Source organism: Tiliqua scincoides, chromosome 14 (genome assembly GCF_035046505.1).
Source record: "Tiliqua scincoides isolate rTilSci1 chromosome 14, rTilSci1.hap2, whole genome shotgun sequence".
In the NCBI taxonomy this organism is placed as follows: Eukaryota; Metazoa; Chordata; class Lepidosauria; order Squamata; family Scincidae; genus Tiliqua; species Tiliqua scincoides.
Genome location: NC_089834.1, coordinates 2,397,104 through 2,419,618, shown reverse-complemented (window position 1 = coordinate 2,419,618; position 22,515 = coordinate 2,397,104). Strand labels below are relative to the sequence as shown.

General features: G+C 52.3%; 2 protein-coding genes across 2 annotated transcripts; both read right to left on the bottom strand.

Annotated features, from left to right (window-relative positions):
• Nucleotides 1–308: 308 nt before the first annotated feature.
• Nucleotides 309–13,523, bottom strand: DDX51 (DEAD-box helicase 51). The gene is made up of 16 exons (XM_066609818.1): nucleotides 13,475–13,523; nucleotides 12,944–13,305; nucleotides 10,115–10,317; nucleotides 9,453–9,603; nucleotides 8,924–9,069; nucleotides 8,312–8,383; nucleotides 7,979–8,085; nucleotides 7,030–7,138; nucleotides 6,288–6,436; nucleotides 5,476–5,656; nucleotides 4,908–5,023; nucleotides 4,703–4,819; nucleotides 3,772–3,873; nucleotides 3,576–3,639; nucleotides 2,279–2,413; nucleotides 309–739 (listed from the first exon to the last, which is right to left on the bottom strand). The coding sequence occupies exons 1-16, from the start codon at nucleotides 13,495–13,497 to the stop codon at nucleotides 713–715; spliced, it is 2,064 nt and encodes a 687-aa protein (XP_066465915.1). The 5' UTR covers nucleotides 13,498–13,523; the 3' UTR covers nucleotides 309–712.
• Nucleotides 13,524–16,720: 3,197 nt separating this feature from the next.
• On the bottom strand, nucleotides 16,721–18,019 carry MIF (macrophage migration inhibitory factor). Its single transcript, XM_066609893.1, has 3 exons — nucleotides 17,856–18,019; nucleotides 17,411–17,583; nucleotides 16,721–16,971 (listed from the first exon to the last, which is right to left on the bottom strand). The coding sequence occupies exons 1-3, from the start codon at nucleotides 17,961–17,963 to the stop codon at nucleotides 16,905–16,907; spliced, it is 348 nt and encodes a 115-aa protein (XP_066465990.1). The 5' UTR covers nucleotides 17,964–18,019; the 3' UTR covers nucleotides 16,721–16,904.
• Nucleotides 18,020–22,515: the final 4,496 nt, after the last annotated feature.

The window sequence follows — 22,515 nt, the reverse complement described above, 5'->3', positions numbered from 1 at the left end:
GCCACTCCTTTACATCTGGCATTCAGATGTAGCCTACTTCTAGAAACAGGAGGTTGCTTGTAACCTCTGATGGACTTTTCAGAAACCTGAAAAGTCAGATTTCTGAAAGAAAATCTGTCCAATCCCCTTTTCAAGGCATCCAGGCCAGATGCCATCACCACAACCTGGGGCAAGGAGTTCCACAGATTAATCACATGCCAGTTAAAGAAATATTTTATTTCAGAAGAAACCTGCTTCGCCTACACCAGGACACAGGCAGCTTTTATTTACAGTAGCACCCGCCCCGCCCCCCCCCCAAGAGCAGGAGCAGCACCCACTAAAGGCACGACTGGGCTAGTTCCTGCAGGCAGAAAGAATACCCACTCTCCTCTTTGGGCCACACCTGGAGAGGCTGGAGAGAGGGTGCCCAGCAGCTGCTTGTCCCTGATTGTGCTAAAGGCCCACCACAGTGATGGGGGAGGGAGGAGAAGAGAGGGTGCCTTCACCAGAACGGCCCCTTCTCCCCTCCTTTACGATGATGGCTGCAGCTTGTTCTGCCCGTGCCTCAGGAAAGATGCCCCTCCAAACGTCTTGATGCTCCAGGGCTCCACCAAAAGTTTGCATCTGCTTCTGAAGGACTGAGTACCACAAAGATCAGAGTCCAGACTCAGGGGAGCCCCATCCCGTTCCTCGCCTCTTCATAGCCGAGCTGGGGAAGTTCCGTGGAGTTGCCTCAAGACCGCTTCTTGGCTTGCTCCTCCTGTGGAAATAGAGAGGAAGGGATCAAGCAGTGTTTCCCAAACTTACTCAGCTGGTTACGCCCTTCCCCAGCACTGGAACCCAGAAGTCAATGGCGATGATGTCACAGGTTACTTACTTCCGGGATGCAAGGCCGAAAGGAGCCTAAACATTGCAGTAAGGAGGCCAGGGCAGGTGGGAGGGCTTTTCCAAGTGCACATCTAGTAGTGCTGCCCACCGTACCTCCTGCTGTGATCTCACTGTCGGGCAGCAGGCCTCTCACGATGCCCCCAGGGGGTGCCTCAAACTGCCCCAGGGTGTCACACAGATTGGGAACCCCTAGGTAAGCTGTATCCAGGACCCCTGGGGCCTGGAACCAGTGCCAGCCAACAGTGGGCTTGGATAGGTCTCCCTGAACCTGATCACAATTGGACAAGATCAGTCAGTGGCTTGGCTTTGCCGGAGCGCTAGTCTGTGAAGAGCAAGCCTCTTGCAGCCATTCTGTGTGCCCCAGGATCTCTCTGAGCAACCCCCCTCCCCCCACTCAAAAGGGCCTAGCTATCCCTCCCTACTTCAACCTAGCTAGCCCTTCTCTACTCTCTACAGCAGTGGTACCCAAACTTCTTAGCACCAGGACCCACTTTTTAAAATGACACACTATCAGGACCCACCTTGCTTCACAAGACTTTTTAAAGAAGTGATGTAGAAGGAAATTTATTTGCAGAAAATCTCAGTCTATTTCTCCTGATGATGCAGCTCTCATGAATCGCCTCAAGGTTTGAGGGACTGAATTCTGTGACCCAGCCCCCACCTCCTATCACTGACGGACCAGAAAAAACTCATACCAGAAAAGAAAAACTACTCAGAGAGAGAAAATCTCTCTCTACTTACACAAGCTTACAAACTGCAGGAGCTCAGCTGTTTGCAGGGTAGTTAACATGTCTGATATTTGAAGAGCCTCATGGCTTGAGGCAATTTTATCTGATCTTTCCCATCACCCGTGTTTTCACTGGAGACTGAGGAACCCACCAGAAATTGGGTCATGACCCACAGTGTGTAACGCTGCTCTAGAGCCATCCCTACGCTCTAAATTCTTGGTTTGAGTGACGCTGCTCTAAAGCCATCTCCTTCAGCCAGCCTAACCAGGCTTAGCTAACTCAAGCTAACTTCAGCCTACTCAAGCTATCAGAAGAGGGTGCAGAAATGAGGGCCCTCTGGGATTATGCTGCTCAAAGACAGACCTGGGACAGACTTTGGAATGGCAAGAGGTCCCATTAAAGGCCAGCGCCAAGCGTCAAGACCCCAGCCCTTCCGTGCACAAAGACAAACTGCCTCAGCGAAACATGGAAACCAGCAGGGACTGGTTTTTCAGTCGTCGTCCCCCAGCAGAATCCCTCCACCCACCTCTCCCCTATGACGAACAGAAGCAATTCATCTGCAGAGATCACGAGATACAGATGATTCCAGGGATGGCTGCCCTGCCTCTCTTGGAGCTCATCCCCAAGGGGCCAATTTTGTGCCATGCCCCCATGCGCTAGGCCGGATCCACCTGCAGGGATACCTTGATGATGCTCCCCAGCTCAGCCAGTGCCTCCTCATACTGCTCCAGCAGAGGCTGAATGTGCTCACTCCTCACCAGCTGCCGTTCCAACTCCGGAAGGCCGGCTTCCTTCAGCATCACCAGAAATTTGTGTTCCTGGAGAATAAGGAAAGGTCAACACCAGGCAGCCCCCTCCCCTTGAAGTCACACAAGGCTGAGGAAACTCTCTTTCAGACCACAGCAGGGCTCACCTGGGAGGCCTGCAGGGAGCGGGGCTGCGCAAGGCACCCAGAAATCAGGCCCTGCAACTGCAGTGCTCGGCTCACTTGCTGGGTCTATGCCAGCCTGGTACAACTTCCCTAGAAGCTCTCTCCCCCTAGGACAGTGTTCTTCAACCTGTGGGTCGTGAAGCCTCATTTGCGGGGATCGAGGCAACCATAAGAACATAAGAACAGCCCCACTGGATCAGGCCGTAGGCCCATCTAGTCCAGCTTCCTGCATCTCACAGCAGCCCACCAAATGCCCCAGGGAGCACACCAGATAACAAAAAGACCTGCAAGGCCTCCTGGGAATTGTAGTTAAGAACATAAGAACAGCCCCACTGGATCAGGCCATAGGCCCATCTAGTCCAGCTTCCTGTATCTCACAGCGACCCACCAAATGCCCCAGGGAGCACACCAGATAACAAGAGACCTCATCCTGGTGCCCTCCCTTGCATCTGGCATTCTGACATAACCCATTTCTAAAATCAGGAGGTTGCGCATACACATCATGGCTTGTAACCCGTAATGGATTTTTCCTCCAGAAACTTGTCCAATCCCCTTTTAAAGGCATCCAGGCCAGACGCCATCACCACATCCTGTGGCAAGGAGTTCCACAGACTGACCACATGCTGAGAAAAGAAATATTTTCTTTTGTTCTAACTCTCCCAACCTTTCAAAGCCTGTGCAAAAGAGGGCTTGGATCCAATCCAACCATGGTCCTGTCTTCTCAAAACTAGGTTCTTGATCTAATCCTGCATAGTCTCTTCTCACTGTCTTGCCCCGCAGCTCCTAAGGCTGGCCCTGCTCAGGTTGCTACCTCACAGGGCTCTTGTGAAGAGGTAGGAGGAAATGGGGTGGGTGGATTGGGTCCCAGGATTGGCAATGGGTTCCCAGTCTCAAACTTTATTGGGGTCCACTGCCCTAAGAGAACAGCAGTACATGATGCCTCCAAGAGAGACATCTCTAGGCTACATTCCAAGTACAACATTTGGAAGTTTCTGGAGGAGGGGGAAATCAAACACCCAGCCACCCGTCACCCCCTCCAGGCAATGTACCTGCTGTTTCAGCAGCATGGTGAAGGCCAGACCAGCTCTCCCAGCACGTGCCGTTCGGCCGACCCTGAAACCAGACAAGACATGGGTGACACCCCTGGCATGAGCTCCCAGTTCTCACCCTTCCCACTGTGGCTGGCACTAAGACTTATTTTTAGCTTCCTACTTCCTCTCCCTTTTCCCTCTGGGAAAAAATTACCGGTGGATGTAGGTCCGGATGAACTGAGGGGCATCGTAGCTGATGACACATTTCACTCCGTCCACGTCGATTCCTCGGGCTGTGGCATCTGTGCTGATCAGGCTGTTTGAGAGGAAACACCCCCCCCCCCAAAAAAAAAACACCTCTAATTGCTTGTCTTGTCAGACCAGGGTTGTCAAACTCATTTCATATAGTGGGCTGAACAGCATTCACAGTGCCTGCTGAGGGCCAGAGTGATGTCACTAAGCAGGAAGTGACATCATTAAGCAGGTGATGGCAAGAAAGAAGCACTTTGTTCTCACATGGAAACTCATTAACTGCAAATGACAAGAGAAAACATTGAAATCTTAATCACATTTCCATGATAAGGGAGAGCCCGATGATCACTGGGGCCACTACTGCTTCTTAGTGTCACTTTGCAGCTCAGCAACTGGAATGTGCTCTGCGAAGTGACACCTCAGCAGAAGCAGCACTGCTGAAAGGGTGGTGCTGGGAGAACCTAGTTATTATGGGGACCAGACAAAAAGCTTATGGGGGCCACAGGCCTTATGTTTGACACCCCTGTGTTAAGACAGTAAATTGGGCAATGATTGGCCCACAGCTGCTTTTGCCAAGGGCCAGGCCTCTGGCCATCTCAGACCGTTAATGGGCAGGGCTGGGCAAGGCTTGCAGGAGCCCCAGGTATAGGCAGCAATGACTCCAAAGATGCAGGGAGGCAGACCAAGGCGAAGCTCATTCCAAGAGCACCAAAGGCCCCCAGCAAGAGAAATGGGGAGGGCACAGCCAGCACCTTCACACCAGCCTCGCTTTCACTGTGACAAGCAACACAGAGTCACCCCACCTCCCACTTTCTGAACTCAGTGGGCAATCTGGCAGAACGGCAGCACAGAACAGGGTCCCCTAGAGCTAGAGCTCCCCTGCAGACACTCACAGCTGAAGCTTCCCCTGCTCAAACTCCTTCAGTGTCCGCTTCCGTTCGCTCGGGCTCAGGCGGGACGAGAACTCGGCCACAGTGATGCCACCAAAGGCGCGGACCAGCAGGAACAACCTGCAGGGGGGAAGGAAGGGTGAGGCCAACAGCAGGCCAACACAGCAGGCCAACACAGCGACTGACACCCAAAGCCCAAGGCCCTCACCTGTGTGACGTTTCTTTGCTGTTGGTGAAGCAGAGGATGCGGGAGAACTTCAGCCTCAGCAGGAAGTGCAGGAGGAAGAGGGGCTTGGAACTGAGGCTGCAGGGCACATAATATTGCTGGGGGGAGAAGAAAAGGGGTCCAGCTTAGAAATGAGAAACTCAGCTTCTGCACTATGAGGAGAGAGGGGCAGCCATTGTGCTGCTCCTGCTCAGAGCACCGGATTCCAGTTCCCAGATGGACAGGACCAGCAGAATGAGAAGATTTTGCACTCTCTTCCGTCTCAACTGGAGGGCACTCAAGTCCAAACACTTGAACTGGCCACATTCCACCGGTTGCTCTTCAAGGAAACATGCTGAGGACTTCCTGCTGCCACCCTCATGTAGCGACCAGCTTCGGGCTCATGCACGCCGCCAGCTCCTGACCAGCCTCTTGGAGACTGCTAGGCCAGAGCTCTCCAGCGATGTTTGCAGGAGATTTCCCAAGCGACATGGCACTGCACCCTCTCACTACACCCACTAGAAGCAACCACCCACGCCCCACAGACATCACCACCAGAACGGCCTCTTACCGAGAGCCCCTCTGGAAGGGTGTATTTCTTCTGGTCTGCCTGCGGAGCCCCTGCTTCCTCCTCAGAGGCCGGTGTGAAGAGGCAAGGCTTGTAGAGGTTCAACTGCTGAAGTTTCTCAGGGTTCCGGGTCAGGGTGGCCGAGAAGAGGAGCTTCTGCAGAGGGATCTGTAGGCAGCTGACCCTGGAAAGGACAAAGCCACAAGAAAGTCAGTAGGCACTGAAGGAGGCAAGGGGGAATTGTGCCAAGGGACAGGACCTTCTTGGCAGTGGCACCCCCCCCCCTTAGAATTAGGAACAGCTCCTTCATTGGAGACCTTAAAAACCTTTTTATTTAGGATGGCACTTGACACTGACGTGATGAGCCAGGGTTTTTAACCAACACAATTTTAACTGTTTTTTTATGTAATCCTTGGGACTTGTTTTTGTTGTTTTTTTAAATTGTTTTTAATGTTTTATTATTGTTTTGAATGTTGCAAGCCACCTTCGTTGCCCCCACTGAGAGAAAGACAGGAGTATATTCTTTAAATAAATAAATAGGGGCCCCTCCCTGGAAGGGAGACCTGCAGCACTAGTGATGCCTTCTCCCTCTTCCAGGCCTCCCTTGCTCCATGGACAAATCTAGCCCTGGAATACTTGAGGAGGCTGCAGGCCTAGGCAACCACCTTCAGGGCACCTCCATGGAGCACTGCCAGAGGAGCAGAGGACTGAGACTTCACCTGCTCAGGCCCCAGGACCTTCCTGTGACCACCTGGATTCCAACAACCTGGCCCCACCTCTCTCGCCCAGTGGGCTGCTGCTGCAGGCAAACTTACCTGGCTGCTGTGAGAGGCCCCTGTTCTGTCCTCCGGAAGAGCCTGGCAAGGCCGGAATCCTCCTCTTCTGCCCGGTGCACAGCCCTCACCACCTGCGCAAGCCAGTCCTGGTGCATGCCATCAATCATGCGATCAGCCTCATCAATGATCTGCGCTTGCACATTGCACAGGACCAGGGCGAAGGGGAGAATTAGTCAGGCAAGGTGTGGGTGGAGGTGGCACTCCCCACCCTAATCTGCTTAATAGCAGCCTTGCCAAATCCATATGCACAAGGTGGGTATCTTTCAACCCCACTTACAAGTGCCTACCAGCCAGTTATTTCATTGGGGGAGGGGGGATTAAACCAGGGCCTCTGAGAGGAATTTTATCAGGGGGTACAAAGTCTCTTTCAGGCTCCTTCCGTTCTCTGATGCGTCATAATTCGACAAATTATGATACATAAATCTATGTAGGCTTACATTAAATATAAATACTAGTCTTCACACAATAGATGCAAACATTTTCTAACATCCTAGGACTTTTGGGGCCCCCTCCTTTGCCTCCTGAGCCCCATTTTTCACCTCAGACCCAGGTATGATGTACCCCCTTCATCCCCATCTCATGGGCCCTAGATTAAACCATTGCTTCAAGCCAGCAGGACTGTCAGGGTGCAGATTTTGCCAAATGGTGTGTGACACCATCACCGCATCCTGTGGCAAGGAGTTCCACAGACTAATTTTCAGCAGAAGACTCCCCCCCTCACCAGAAAACGAAGCTCTCTCAGGCTGAAGTGTTGGCTCTGCTGAAGATGGTCCACAAGGCGACCTGGAGTGGCCACGACAATGTCCGCCAGACTGCGGAACCCAGTCAGCCTGGGAAGAGAAGAGCCAAAGACTGTGAAGAGCTTGGTGAGGGCCAAAAGCAGAGAGATCCCCTTGGAAACCTGGAAAGTTCTCTGGGCCATGAAAGCCACTGGGTTGTGGCTTGTTTCAGACCTGGATCCATTACTTGCCATGCCCTGTGGGCTTTGTGCAGCTCAGAGAATCTCTCTCCCCGTCCACATCACAGGACAGTGGCCAGTCAGGCTAAGAGCTGGTCCTTGGACCAGGAGGGTTGTGGAGCCAATGGGATCCGAGCCTCAGCAAGGCCGCATGCAGTCAAATCCAGAAGGTTCTGTTACACTGAACCCTTGGACCTATTGCTTGCCTTGCTTCCAAGCTCAGGGCAGGCACACCAGAAGCTGAATCACTTCACATTCACACTCTGCTGTGATTCTGCCTGGACTAAAGTCCAGGTCAGCAGTTTTCAACCTTTTTCGTCTCATGGACTGCTGAAAAGGTGCTAAAATGGTCAAGGCACACCAGCTGTTCTTTGACAACTGACAAAGCATACTGCACTGCCGGTGGGAGGCTCACATCCCCCAATGGCCCAACTGTTCTGGGCACCCACGAGATTGTTTGGTTTCCCCCTTTTATGGCCCAATTTACAGCATGCCATTCTGTGCCGAGGTCCCAATTCCACAACAGCACCTTCAGAGTATTGGTTGGCACTGCGGAGAATTGATTGGTTTTGGTGCTCTGGTAGCCAATTGGCCACTGGAGGGCAGCAGCCAGAGCCCAGCCCCATGAGGAACCTGGCACTCGGGACGGAAGGGCCAATTTTCAGGCCCCAGCAACCAAAATCACAGACAACCCAAAGAGGAACCCACATACGTTTTCTCCACAAGAGCCTCTTGCTCCTTCGCAAAAGATTTCTGCCCAGTCAGCTGGACCACTTTCAATCCTGTCCCGTCCGTGTAAATGTTGAATACTTTCGTCACCTGCAAAAAGAAGGCAGTTCAAAAGAGCCAGGCTGGGCAGAGGAGCAGTCTCTGCAAGGAATCAATCTCCTTTTGGCATTCAGAGGCAAGGCAATGTGAATTCAGGGTAGGCCAGACCCAGTGTCCCACTCCACTCATGCTGTGACAAAGAGAAACAAGACAGAAAGGAGCTTGCTTGGCTAGAACCAGCTGCACCAGAGGGGAAAAGGGTTCCTTCTCAACGTACCTGGTGGGCCAACTCCTTGGTGGGCAAGACCGCCAGGGCTCGCACCTGGCACACAACTCGTCCCAGCAAGGCCTGCCAAGACAGAGTCCAAAGATCAGGAGGCTCTGTGCCCACAGCCCACCACACAGACAAGACACACACGAGCGCAACTCAGCACTGAGGGCAACAGGCTTGGGTGTAGCACCCCCAAATACAGCCCCAGCAACCCCCACTTCTGGGCCAGCCAGGGGGGAAGCAGATCACCATCTTCACTTGTTCCCCTTTAATCCAAGTTTCAAATTCAAAGAATCTGGAATTCAGGGCAGGTAAACAAGCCCCCCCCCCCCCCCCCCAGGAAACCAAAACACCAACACTATCCAAGAACGCATTGGAAACCTGAAGAAAATAATCATGGTCCTTTGGGCTGCTGGTCAGTTTTGGTCAGCTTTTTCTTCCTGGACTGTATAATTATTCTGATAGCATTGAACAAGCTTATGGCCCGATCCCAAGTCACCTTTAGCCCCATGGATAAAGGACTGTCACAGAACAAGTCTCTGCTTGCAGATCTCAGGGTTACTTTGATACATCACACACACCCCACCCCACCAGCTTCCCATTCTCCCAGGAGCTCACCTGTACCACAGGAATGACAAAGGAGAGTGTTTTACCACTGCCCGTAGGAGCAGAGACACAGATATCGCTTGGTTGGTAGCCACCCCTCCCAGCCAAAAACCCATTGGATGCGCTCTTCAGGATGGCTGGAATCACTTCAGCCTGAACTAAAGAAAGAAACAGGGCAGATGAGTGCATTGGATAACCCTACACCAAATGGAGCACCTAAGGGCTCTGTCTCAAGCTCAGTTCTCTTTAACATCTTCACCAGTAACTTAAATGGAGAAGAGCACTCTAATCCAATAATTGCTGTGGATAAAAATATACCTTCCTAGCATAATTAAATACCAGCAGGAGAGGTTTCCAAATGCCCCACCCTGACCCCTTAAGGCTGCTCCTGGAAGACGGCAAGACTGCCAACCAGGAGGGGAAACCAAAGGGTTTAGCATCCAGACCTCTCCCCACATTGGGCCTTAAGTAGGTACAATTCTTCTCAACAGCCACAAAAGTCTCACATGGAAGTTTGCGGCACGTGGAGTGATGAGGATACCTGGAAACCAGGATTCTATTCCGTTGGCCTGCAATTTCTTCACCAGCTTGGGGTGGATTCCCGGAACATCCTGTAGTGGGATGAGGTTCTCTTTGATCCGCCTCTGTACAAGCTCGGGCTGGGCAAGCCATTGGGGGAGAAGAGGTTGCACCTGAAAAGTCACATGCACACCTTGAATGCTGAGAACATGGCTGAGCCCCCTTGTCAAAGGACCCCAAGAAAAAGGTGGGTATAGAGGCAGGCATAGAGGACAAGCCCCCGCCACCATCCCCCACAAGAGAATTTGGATCTCAAAATGTTATTTTCTTTAATCCATTTCTTCCCGGCCCACAGGTGTACATATTTGGTCCCTGTTGTGTATATGTAACATAGGGCAGAAATAGCTTAAATATGTTCCTTTCGCTCCTTCCCCCATTTCGAACCAAAATTTGACCCCAGTTGTAGAAAAAAAAGCATAGAAAGTGACAGGCATGGAGGAGACACAAGAATTGCTTCACCTATTTAAAGCTGAGATAAATTTGGGCTTTAACAAATAATCCGCACCCAACCGCACCCTAATCCGCACCCTAATCCTCACCATTTCACTTTTCCATATTGTGTACCACCTATTGGGGCACAAAACTTCTCAATAATCAAAATAACAGTTGCAACCAGCAAGTTACCTTCTGCACAGCCTTTTGGTCATAGCCGCCAAGGACAATTACGCTAGACGGGGGTGGAGCTGTCTTTGGATTTACCACCAGCCCAGACACAGCCACCTCTTGTTGCCCATCTTGGCCCTCTTCCGCTGCCCTTCCAGGACCCTCCTCTCTCTCTATTGCTGTACCTCTGCTTCCCAAAGAACTCTCCAAGTTGGATTTGCTTCCTGGCAATAAATAGAAATATAACCAATTATTGGGGGGGGGGGGGAAGCTGTATGCTGCAGTTTCTGGTCTCATGTCACAAATGCAGGAATTTGGCTAACCAAGGAAAAGTCTGAAAACATGCAGTTGGTAGAACCCAAGACATGATTCCAGAGGCAAAGAGGCTTCAGGAAAAAGGAAAGAGAGACATGCTCTAATGCCCCCAACGCACAAAGCAGTGAGTAAAGGATGTGTCAAGAGATGCTCTAAGAGGATTTCCTGCCTAAGGAAAGATGACCTATTAGGCCCCTTCCAACTCTATGATGGCCTAGTGGTGCTGGAATTGGACAGACCTGGAAGATCCAGATTAAAATCCTTGCTCACCAATTAAGCTTCCTGGATGACCTTGGGTCAGCTGCTGTCTCTCAGCCTCACCTCCCTCACAGGGCTGTCGTGAGGATAAAAGGAATCAGGTACACCATCCTGAGCTCCTTGAAGGAAGGGCAGCGTAAAAATATGAATAATAATAATAATAATAATAATAATAATAATAATAATAATAATAATAATAATAATAATAAAACGCAACTGATCTCTTTACACCCCCTGGGATCTGAGAAAGAGAAGCCCAGGCTAATAGACACATACACAAGAGGTTTCACATGAGGCACTTGTCAGTTAGTGATTTTGCTGTTATTTTATCAATATCTGTACATAACTTCTGACTTCATCCTTTTGTCTTAAGCAGCCATTCCTCCTAAGTGAGCTGCACATACACAATGACTCCTGCCTATCCTTAAGCTAGGCTGTTCACTTCTTTGGAGGAGCTTTACAGTACACGGTGTATGTCGAAAACCTTAAAAATTCTGAGAGATCCCTCGCATCCTGGTTACCAGTTTTTTGAATTACTGCCATCAGGAAGAAGATACAGGGTGATAAGAATAAGAACGAGCAGATTAAAGAACAGTTTCTATCCTAGTGCACTGTCCAGATTAAATGTTTGTGGTACAGTGATATGTTGAACAGAGTTTTAGCAATGTGGTGATTGTATATGTAGTCTGCCTGACTTTGTTGTATTGTTGTTTTGGTCTTGTCTCGTTTTACCTTGCGAAAGCACCTAATTTCGTTGTACTTGTGTATACGGGTACAATGACAAATACATTTTCTATTCTATTCTATTCACTCCCCCCATCACCATATCTCACAACCAGCAGTGCCAGCCTACTACCTACGACGTTAGAATATCTAAGATTAGAATGTCTAAGATTAATAGGGGATAGCTATATATATTGCACGTTGTGCTTTTTTTCTTATAGCAATCATGCGGGATTGGCTGTCTGCTTACAGCTTTGTGGTCCTTTGCTTGAATCCTTTTATAAGCTGTCTTAATTAATAACAATAACAATAATTTTTCTGGGTCATACTCCATAACCTCAGACGGAGTCTCTCTGAGCGCTCAATAAGCCAATCATTTTCTCTGTTCAACCTATTGTTTAATTCCCCCTATACGCTGCAGGCCACACCTGGGAAGCAAACAGGCAGGTCAGGCAAGTTTGAGCTACGCTCTGCTGGAATTCCTGCATTACACAGTATAGATCAGTGTTCTGTAGACCTTGGGATCATGAAGCCTCAGTTGTGGGGTTTGAGAACCACTGGACGAACACTACCAGGTACAGGGCAACTAGTGCTCCCCTTCAGGTAACAGGAGATGGTGTCCCAGACCTGCTCAGGTTCTGAAAGAGCTCTCGCTACTGCCAGGCTTCAGGGTAACCATTTCTGTTCTCTCCCATAAGAATATCTGGTTATCACAGAATCATAGAGTTGGAAGGGGCCTAATAGGCCATTTAGTCCTGCCTTAGGCAGGAAATCCTCTTAGAGCAGCCATTTTCAACCACTGTGCTGTGGCACACTGGTGTGCCATGAATGGTCTGCAGGTGTGCCATGAGAATTTGGGGGAGGGTCATTTGTTAGTTTCCACTGGGCCACTGGGGGATGCGACCCCCTGCTGTCATTGCGCTGTGCCTTGTCAATTCTCAAAAAACTGATGGTGTGCCTTGACAACATTAGTGCCTCGCCAGCGTGCCGTGAGATGAAAAGGTTGACCATCGCTGTCTTAGAGCATCTCCAACAGGTACTTGTCGAGCCTCTGCTTGAAGATCTCCATTGAGGGAGAGCCCAGTTATAGCAACCAATGCTGAGAGGGCATTATGGGGGTGGGGAGTGAGTGGTGACAGGGTTCCGGGAGGGGGGAGGACAGATGGCCTATCCCCAGTCTTGTACTTAATTGATTTGGGTCCTGATTTGAGTTGGAGACGCCTGGTGAACATCAGTAGTGGGAGTTCCCCCTCGGTGGCATAGCTGGAGGGGGGCGGCACAGTCAGGCTGGCAGGGGGCCTCAGCGAGGCGGGCAAGTGGCCCCTTCTTTTGGAGCCATTCCCGGCTAGGGGAACAAAATGGAGCCCGCTTGCCCATCTCACTGAGGCCCCCTGCCAGCCTGACTTCTTCGCCCCCCTCCAGCTACGCCACTGTTCCCCCTCCTCTCTGGAAAAGGGGATGATCAGTGGGTGCTGTGAGGCTCCCAGTCACGCACTGAGCGCCAGCCCCAGACGGTGGCTCCCAGAAGGAAGCTACAGCCCCGCAGGCTCCCACCTGCTTCAGCCCCTTCCTGCGGGGCAGTGGCTTCCCCTCCCCTGCAGGCTCCAGCTGGCCTCTGTTGCTCCGGGGAGAGCTTGTCCGCAGGCCCGAAGCCCGGCCGCCTCCTGCCGCGCTGCCCGGGGGCTCCGGCAGGGCGGGACTCCTCCTCGCTCAGCCTCCTCTTGCAGACCCTCTCCCTGGGCTCCTTCTCGGGGTCCCCTGCGGAGGCTGCCTGGCCTCCGGGCCTCTGCTCTGCAGGAGGAGGCGGCGGCGGCTGCTGCTGCTGCTGCTGCCGGGTCCGCACCCGCTCTTGCAGCCGTCGCAGAAGCAGCCGCGCCTGCTCGCCCGGTTGGCCGCCCTCTCCGTCGCCGGAGTACCTGCGGGGGGACAGGGGAGAAGGGGGTCAGGGTGGGAGACCAAGGCGCTCGCCCGCGGCCTGGAGCGCGCAGGCACCCCGCGAGCCGCCGGAGCAAACGCAGCCCCGACCGGCCCCGCACTCCGGCAGGGGGTCCCCGGCAGTGCCACCCCTCCGCCCGCCTGCCTCACCTGGGAACTCGGAACAGCTCCATGTGGTCAGCGGCCGCCTCACGCTTTCCCTGCGCCTCCCGATGATGTAGCGGAAAGGGCCTCGCTTCTGATTGGACGGGGGACGCGACCGGCGGGCCAATCACCGTTGGGACTCCGTCGCGCATGCAAATGAGACGTGACGCGCTGAGCAAGAGGGTTCCCCTCACCCCGCGCATGCGCGCCCGCAGGAAGAAGGCGCACGTGGCGGGGGTTGCTGCAGGGACTGGGAGTAAACCCCCCCCCCAATTGAACACAAGTTATTTCTGAGTAGGCACGCGTGGGGTTGGGCGGCCAGAGTCCCGGGCGCATCCCTTAAAGCATTTCTTTACCCAGCCTGTGGTTAGTCTGTGGAACTCCCTGCCACAGGATGCGGTGATGGCATCTGGTCTGGTTGCCTTGGAAAGGGGAATGGACAGATTGATGGAGGAAAAGCCCACCACAGGTTGCAGGGCATGATGGGTATGTGCAACCTCCTGGTTGTAGGAGTAGGCTGTCTCTGCAGGCCAGCTGCAAGGGAGGGCAGCAGGGTGCAGGTCTCTGGCTGCCTTGTATGCCCCTGGTGGGCCTCTGTGAGATGCAGGAAGCTGGGCCAGACGGGCCTTTGGCCTGATCCAGCGGGGCTCTTCTGAAGGAAAGCCCAGCCAGGGGCCCCTTGGAGAGTTGGGGCAGCTCCCTCCCTGGCCAGGTGAGCCCCTTCTGCTCCTTCATCCTCCTGCTGGAACTGTATGCTCTTCAGTGGAAGGTGCAGCCACTGTGCCTTCGGATTCTACCAGCACTAGTTGAAGACCCAACTAGGAATGGAGGGGGGGGGCAGTGAGAAGCAGCGAGGGTGCCGACCAAAATTTCCCTAGCACCTGGCTGGGGCAACCAGGTGTCCTGCCAGAGCACCCCAAGGATAATCCCTGGGGAACCACATACCATATTGGCTCAGCATAGGGAGACTGTCCTCTGGCAGGATGTTTCTCCAAGAGTGCTCCTAGGAGTCCTGCGGCTCTGCAAGACCCCTTCAGGGGCTCCAAAAGAATACAGGAATTTGCCATCTGTCCTGGAACTACCTTTAAGCCAGCTGGACCAATTGAGATACAGGAAGCTGAACTAGGTGGGCCTATGGCCTGATTCAGCAGGGCTGTTCTTATGCTCCCAACTGGGCCCTATGCCCAAGGCTAGTCGCCCCACCCTAGGATAATATAGACTTGAATGCAATTTTATATTAAAATATGCTTCAATCCACTTGGTCCATTCAGTCACTAGCCATTCAGTCATTCATTCCATTCTACCTTGAGATATAAAGTCTATAATAGAGTTTATACCTCTAAGATCCTGGCTGTGAGCCTGGGGCCCTGCTGCTCCTAAGCCTAGCCCAGATCTGTACCCTGCTGTGCTACTCCACCCATGCACCAATACTCTAGGCCTCCCAGGAACTCTGTACATGGGCTGGCAGGGCTCCCCAGTGCTCCTTTTAGGAGATTAAAGAGCTCCACGGAACAAAAGAAATTGAGAACGTAGCTCTGGCAAATCCCCAGAGTCATTCTCTCCAAAATGCTGATTTTGCAGGAAATGCAGTGAGACCTGCAAATCTGACAGTGGCCTGTTTTTGTGTATGCAGGGGCATACCCAACACATATACAGTCCAGTAGCAGCCGCTGTCTGTATCTAGAGGTGTGCACTGATTTGGCACCAGGTAGTGTAACCAACTGATGTGCAGAAATGCACAGCAATGGTGTGGCTACTTGGCTATTCTCCCCCCTAGAAAGGAGGGAACGGGCAGGTAGCAGGTGAGAAGATGGCTCCCTTCTGGGTACTACACTCTTGTTAAAACAGATCACTGGTTGATCAATCCAGGAATCCCACAGTTGCCTGCCTGAGAGGGAGAGGCTCTGCTTGAATGGTGCAGCTTGTCCAGGCAGATCAAGGCAGCACATGCTGGTGGATTCCAAGAAATAAGATAGCAGCCTGCCTAGAAATCCAGCCAGAGAACCAGCCTCTAGGCAGCCACACCCTACCAACATGAGGAAGCCTTTTCCCCAAGGAACTCATTGGGCTGCTTGGACTCCCACAGTGGAAGTCTGTGCCTCCTGCCCTTAAGGGAGTAAGACAAGCACCCCTGAACCCTCATTCACAGGGTCCTGGCTAGTGTACTTTACTGTTTTTGACTTTAAGGTGGCACTAGAATGCTTCTGATGACTTTTCAAGATCTTTTCTAGGCAAACCTCTTATCTCTTTCTCTCCCCCCCCCCCGCCCCAATGCATAAATAGAATCTGAAAAGGGCCATCTTGGAGAAAATGCTTGTCTATTTACACAGCCTGCTGGCCAGAGAGCAGACAAAGCTCAAGGTTTTGCCCGACCACTGTAGTGTAAGATTAAAAAAAAAAATCAGTGCCCTTAAAGGTTGCCAGTAACCAGGATGGTTTTACAAAGGGGGTTTGACCCACTCATGGAGGAAGCAGCAAGGGTTGGTACTGGCTTCCTAGTCCTATTCTGCTATGTAAACACTGCAGACTAGCTCCATGGAGGGTCATTGCTTGTGGGGTTGCAGGAGGTAGAGAGTTTAGGAGGTACAGAAGGGGAAGCAAGACCTTTGATGGATTCAGAACCATAAGCTCCTGTTGTTCTTGGGCTTTTAAACCCAGTTCTTCCTTCAAGGAACCAGGTACAAGTTTGCCCCGCTCCTTAGAGGCAGATAGCAACTAGCTCATGATCACTTTTCAAGATAGAGAATGAGAACCCAGAAAAGGCTCTATGGCCCAAAGGCATTAAAGGGCAAAACCCAAAATGGAGCAAGCCATTCTCTAAAGCCACCTTGACCCACTGCAGCCCCTTTAAGGGTCTTAACTGTGGGAACTGAGGCAGGCTGTTGCTACTAGGCAATCCTGCCTCAGAGCACACTGGTTCAAGAAGAGAGAATTATACCTCCACTGTAATCTGCACAGGTGAAGGCACAGTGCAAGCCCAGGAGCACTGTACAGAGCAAGGGGTGCAGAAGGAGAGGGCCAACTTACCTGCATCAAGGTACATCATGGGAGGACTCCAGGAACCATCTTAATGGAGAAGCAGCTATGGAGAGGCTAGGATTCAGCCTCAGATTATTCCCACTCAAATGGGAGTAGTGGAGTCATGACCACCACTTCCACTTGGAAGCAGATCCTGCACAGCTGCTGTGCTACAATATGCAGCCCCTCCTCAAATACAGCCCCCACCCAATCTCAGACACACCAACACCTTCCTTCCTTCTAGGCTTTTATTTGTCTTCCATCTGCATGAAGGAAATGTCACAGCAGCAATATGGGGAGAGTGCAAGGAGCCAGCAAGGGGTGTGAAGGGTGCAGAGGCTGTGGTTGTCCAGGAACACCAGGCCCAACAGGCTACTGTTCACCAGGGTAGGGAACAGAAGCAGCAGGTAGGCATTCACTAGGCAAAGGTGGAGCCATTCCACCCCACGTTGGCTGCATTCATATCATAGTAGTTGATGTAGACCCTGTGGGAAGAAGCCAGGTGGGAGGTGAGTGGGGGGGAACTGCCCCGCAGCTATGGAGGGTCACTCCCACCCCCCTTCTCAGGGTGCCCCACCCCCACAACTCACAAGGCCTGAGAGGAATGTTATTGGGGTTAAAGTCTCTGCCGGGCCCCTTCCCCATGGGACTATCATTACATATGGTCAGTGGAGTGTAGTTAACAATATATAGAATTTTGTGGGCTGACACCCAATGTGACTGCCGTGGATGCAAGCAGTGACCAAGATCCCAGGACATTCCTGGCCCCCCCAGCCCCCTTTAGGACCCCAGACTCCATGCCTCCCCTGCACCCCTCCATGGGCCCTGGTGGGACTGGAAAATGCCAGATCCCAGGAGGTTTTGGGGGCCCTTCCTTCAGTTCCTGGGACCCCCACCCCAGGTTCGATGCAACCCCCCCCTCACCTGTCGGCGGGGATGTGCAGGTGCTTGGTGAGCAGGTCGCAGAGCAGCTTGGTGTAGCTCTTGTTCTGCTGCCCGCCGATCTTGCCGATGCTGTGCAGGCTGCAGAGGGCGCAGGGCTCGGAGGAGCCCCCGAAGGACATCAGCTGGCCCGGCACGATGTGGATCGCGATGTACTGCGGAGGGGGGGGAAGGCCGTCAGCCCGCGCTGCTGTCCCAGCAGTGGACCCCCCCCCCCCTGCCCGTGAGCTGCCTGGAGGAGGCAGGCAGGCAGGCAGGGCTCCCTCTCCCACCCCCTGGCGCACTGCTCCCCATCAGCCCCCACCCCGCCAGGGGGAGAGGCGAGGCTGCCACTGGCTGGGCGCGTGCAGAGCGCCCCGCCTGCCTGCGTCTCTCCCGGGGGGGGGGGAGGAAGGTGCGCGGCGTCACGTGCGCTGGCCACTCTCACCTGTGCGGGCTTGCCGGTGGCCTTAGCCAGCTGCTGCGTGAGCTCCCCGAGCAGGCTCTCGGGCACGGCGTCCCGGCTGACGTTGGTCTGCACCACGAACATCGGCATCTTGCAAGATGGAGAGCAGCTCCTCCTCTTCCTCGCTTTGTAGGCTGCTCGGGCGCGTGCATGGGCGCGGGGGCGCGCTCTTAAAGGGCCCGCCCCTGCTGCCTTCCTGCCCGCGTCGGGGTGGGGGGGGGCAGGCTGCAGCCACCAGGCTACCCGCTCGCCTGCACGTAGCCCATGCCCGGCTGTGCTTGATGCAGACGCGCCAGATGCAGCCCTTTCCGCCCCCCTCCCACTGAAAAGTCATGCCACAAACCCCCCGAAGACGCACAGCAGGAGCACCCCCCCCCCCCATAGTCCTGAGTGGCAAAGAGAAGCCAGGATGGGGCAGTGGTGAGGAGGGGGACTCAGACCTGCAGGTCCAAATCCCTGCTCAGCCAGGAAGCGTCCTGGGTCACCTGGGGCCAGTAACTCTCTCTTTCAGCCTAGCCTACCTCGCAGGGTTCTTGTGAAGACAAAAGGGGGGAGGAACCAGGTACACCACCCCAAGCTCCTTGGAAGAAGGGTGGAAAAAAGTGTGAATAATAATAATAATTAGGCACCTTGACCTGGGCACACCCAGGAAGACCCCGCCTGTAGTTAGCCCACTTCATGATGTTAAGGGATCCCCCGCCAAGGGACATGGGGGGCAAGGACCCTGCTGACTGTGAGTGCAGCTGGCCCACCCCTTACCTCCCGTCCTGGGTGCAGAGTCAATATTGACCCTGGCACAGATGCCACACTGCTGTGGGAATCGCCCTGGGCTCTGATTGCTGGCCAGAAGTTGTCAGACTGATGTGCATTATGCTGACAAAAGGAGGAGGGGGGAGAGAAGTGGTAACTTTCCAGCCCCTCCCACAGCTGCCAGCCCCAGCAGTGGTTGTCCCCAAAGATCTGGAGGCCCAGCAAGGCATGTGTGCAGACCCCTCTGTGTTTGCACCTGTCTTCCTGCACCAGCCTAAGCAGGAGCTGCCAGGAGCTTGCCAGCCCAATCCTATCATGTCTACTCAGAAGTAAGTCCCATTATAATCAATGGAACTTACTTCCAGGTTAACATGGATCAGATGTCAACCTGTGAGTCTGGCCTGCAAGACTGCCCTGTTGTGCTGGGAGCCAACTTGATGTTGCCTCTGTTGAGTGGTGTGCCTGCCCCATGGCCTGCTTTAAGTCAGTTGGACCAATTGCTCCCAATTGGGTCCTGCACTTAAGAGACCCCATACTAGGGTAAAAAAATATATATTTTTAATGAATCAGTTCACAGTCACTGAAAACTGGTTTTATAACTATTAACTTTTCAGAGGTCATCTATACATTGTTTACTTATAGGGTTATATGTATGCATGTATGTTAAAATAAGTAGGTATAGATATATATCTAATAGTATGTATTTATGTATTACAGTGTGCTTAGATCCTTTTGGTCCATGACCTCGCATGCACTTTTAAGAGCTCATTTTGGTTGCTTTCCATTCGACCATAGACTATATTATAAAGACTATAATAAATTTTATTTATCTCTCTAAGATTCTACAGATCTTGGCTGTGAACCTACTGGGGCCCTGCCAAAAATGTTTCCAGTGGGGTCCCAATTAGGCCCTGGGACTACCCCTGACTTTGCACTGACCACTGTGACAGAGGCTTTCCTTAGAGAGCTGTGTGGTGCTTCCCCACTCCCCCTGAATGTGGGGTATTCTAGGAGCACTTTCTCATCTGCCTGGCTCCTGATTGGAATGAGGCCGATGATGCCCATCCATTCTGAGTCGAGAGCCCCTACCGGGGATAAGCTCAGGCTTAATCTGGTTTTTCTGCTTGAGAAGACAAAAGCCCCAGAAAATACAAGGCCTGGTTGAAATGAATGCAAAATCAACAACACATAAAGATGGATCAGGCAAAGGGGACCTGTGGGAAGGGAACTCTCACCAGCTCTTCTCTGATCTCCAGCTCTGTCCTGCTTGGTATTCAACAGCACCTGACCAGTGGTGTCACTAGCCTAGGGGGATGTGGGGGGTGCAGACACCCTTGGAGGGGGGGAGACACCACCAGTGGCCAAACTTTTGGAAACCTGGAAAATTTGTATATATGAATAACACCATCATGTTACATATCATTGGAAAGGTATTTATATGTAGAATGTAAAAAAAAATGTTGTTGAATCATCTGTATCCTATTAAAAGCTACAGCCAATTAACCAGAAAAGGAAAACACAACTGCCTTATGTTACAAAAAGTTGATTTCCTTCACTCAAAACTGACCAATGAGACTGACTTTCCAAGAGACACTGAGGGACACTGAGGAATGAATCAGGTGATAGCATGAATCAGTTCTTATTTCCAGATCAGAGCTGGAAACTCTTATTCAGTTGTGTGAGTACATGGAGGTCCTGGCGGTTTTCTTGCCGGGGCCACCCCCCATTTTCCACCACCCCCCACCCCAGAAGCAATTGCTGTGATGTCATCGTCACCACATTTACTTCCCTGGTACTGCCTCCTCCCTTCGAATCCAAGACCTGGAAGAAATGCTTCTCAACCGGTCCACCATGAGGACATGTCCTCAGACCATTTGGAAGAAGGGGAGGTGCTATGAATTAATCGAGGTACCTCGAATTAATCAAGGTATGTCAAGACAACAATGATTGCCAGGAGCCACAAGCACCTAGACCTGTGGCCCAGCAAGCCTCCAAGGTCTCCAGCCTGGGCCCTTGCGCCAGCTGTGGGGAACCGCATGAACGTCGAAGTTGCCGGTTCCATGATGTGACTTGTCGGGCCTGTGGAAAGAGGGGCCATATTGCCCGTGTTCGTCTTAGTAAACCTTCTCGGGCTCAGAGCCAGAAAGTTCTTCAGGGGTCTGTCAGCCAGGAAGAGCTCTACATGACTTCAGTACTGAGCTCTACATGACTTCAGTACTGAGCTCTACAGTACAGAGCTCTACATGACTGAAGTACATGACTTCAGGATCCAGAGCATCCTTTGCCAACCAAGGAAAAGATACATGTGACAGTAGAAATTCAAGGATCTCCCTGCGTAGTGGAAGTGGACTCCGGATCAGCGCTCTCTTATTTCTGCAGAGACTTTTTGGCGCCTTTGCCCTAGAAAGGGCTCCAACCTCAAGCCGAATGGACTTTTGCTTACAGATTTTCAGGGCAACCATATCCCCGTTCAGGGTGCAGGTAAGTTTCAGGTTCATTATAAACACTTTGATGGGCTCCTGGATCTGGTGATTGTCGAGGGCTATCGCACCAGTCTCCTCGCCCTTGCATGGTTTGATCCTCTTGGCATCCAACTAACTGGGGTTCAGAGAATGAGCAAATTAGACTTTGATGCTGACAGCATTCATCCTGCACCAGACAGAACTTGGGAAAGACCACTGACTTCTGAGATACAAGAGGCCATTCGTGGGTTCAGCCTGAGTGACCAGGTGTACGTCTGGAACTATGAAAATGGCCCAGCATGGATCCCAGCAACCGTCATTAGAGTCACTAGTCCTGTCTCATACGAGGTTGCCACCCAGGACGGCCAGACTCTCTGCTGTCATGTGTACCAGATGCACCGCCGCCTGGCTGACTCAGCACCTGCCACACCAATTCTAGTCCCTGGTAACCAGCATCAGGTCTTGCCACAGACCGGAGAGGCCATCGTTCCTGATGTGTTACCATGGGAACCTGAGACCTCCCTGGACTTATCTAAGGCACCTGATTTCAGTGCACCTATGGGGAATCCCTCTGCCATAGCTGTGCCAACCCCAGAGCAGACTAAGGAACCAGAGGTCCTGTTACCAAAACCTCGCTGCAGCTTGCGAATGAGGGTACAGCCCCACCACTCTGAGAACTATGTTTGTTAACCTTGAACTGTACTTTGGTGGGAGGGGTGTTATGTATGTAAGTTATGCAGGATCAAAATCCTGCACAACTGATTAGCCCAGACTTATGGCTGGCCAATCGGGTGATGCATCGAAATCCTACCATCCGATTGGCCCTCTCGTTAATGTTTCAACTGCACCAATCATAGGGCGCCTGGGCGGAGCTAAAGGGTATAAAAGCCAGAAGTGTTTGCCTTGTGTCAGATTCATTGCTAGGTTCTGTTCTGATGATGGGATAAACGTTTTGAGCTGTTATCACTATGCCTTTCCTTATTCACATGGACCCACTGTATAACAGGAGGCATCTGAGGACAGTCCCTCTCTGCTTTGTTCTCGTGGGGGCAGCAGAGTCTGAAAGGAGAGCGGCGCTGGCTTGAGGCTGCCCACTGCTCAGGATCACTTCACTCTGACGTCACAAAGATGTTTACCAGCAACTCCCTTCTCAATTATTATTAACTTTATTCATATCCTGCCTTTCTCCCGGCAGGGACCCAAGGCGACTTACAACGATGGTTAAAAACTTTAAAAACATAATTTAAAAATTCTCAAGCATCATTAATCTTTATTAGCAGCCAAAGTGGCATGCCATCGAAATAAGCAGAAGTAACAAGAAGGCTGGGTGAGTGCTTGCACCACTTGGGTGCCAGGTTCCCCCTCTTGCTGCTACAACTGAGACCCCAGGTACCCCCTCAGGTTTGGTTCAGTTTTGCTGTGGGTTCAGG

Coding starts and splice junctions, on each gene's coding strand:
- DDX51 (XM_066609818.1), bottom strand. CDS start 13,497: ATGGAGCTGTTCCGAGTTCCCAG. Junction 8,086..8,311: donor CCAAGGAGTTGGCCCACCAG/GTACGTTGAGAA, acceptor TTCTTTTTGCAG/GTGACGAAAGTATTCAACAT. Junction 740..2,278: donor AGCTGGGGAGCATCATCAAG/GTATCCCTGCAG, acceptor CTATTTCCACAG/GAGGAGCAAGCCAAGAAGCG.
- MIF (XM_066609893.1), bottom strand. CDS start 17,963: ATGCCGATGTTCGTGGTGCAGACCAACGTCAGCCGGGACGCCGTGCCC. Junction 17,584..17,855: donor CCACCGGCAAGCCCGCACAG/GTGAGAGTGGCC, acceptor CCCCCTCCGCAG/TACATCGCGATCCACATCGT. Junction 16,972..17,410: donor CTGCACATCCCCGCCGACAG/GTGAGGGGGGGG, acceptor TTCTTCCCACAG/GGTCTACATCAACTACTATG.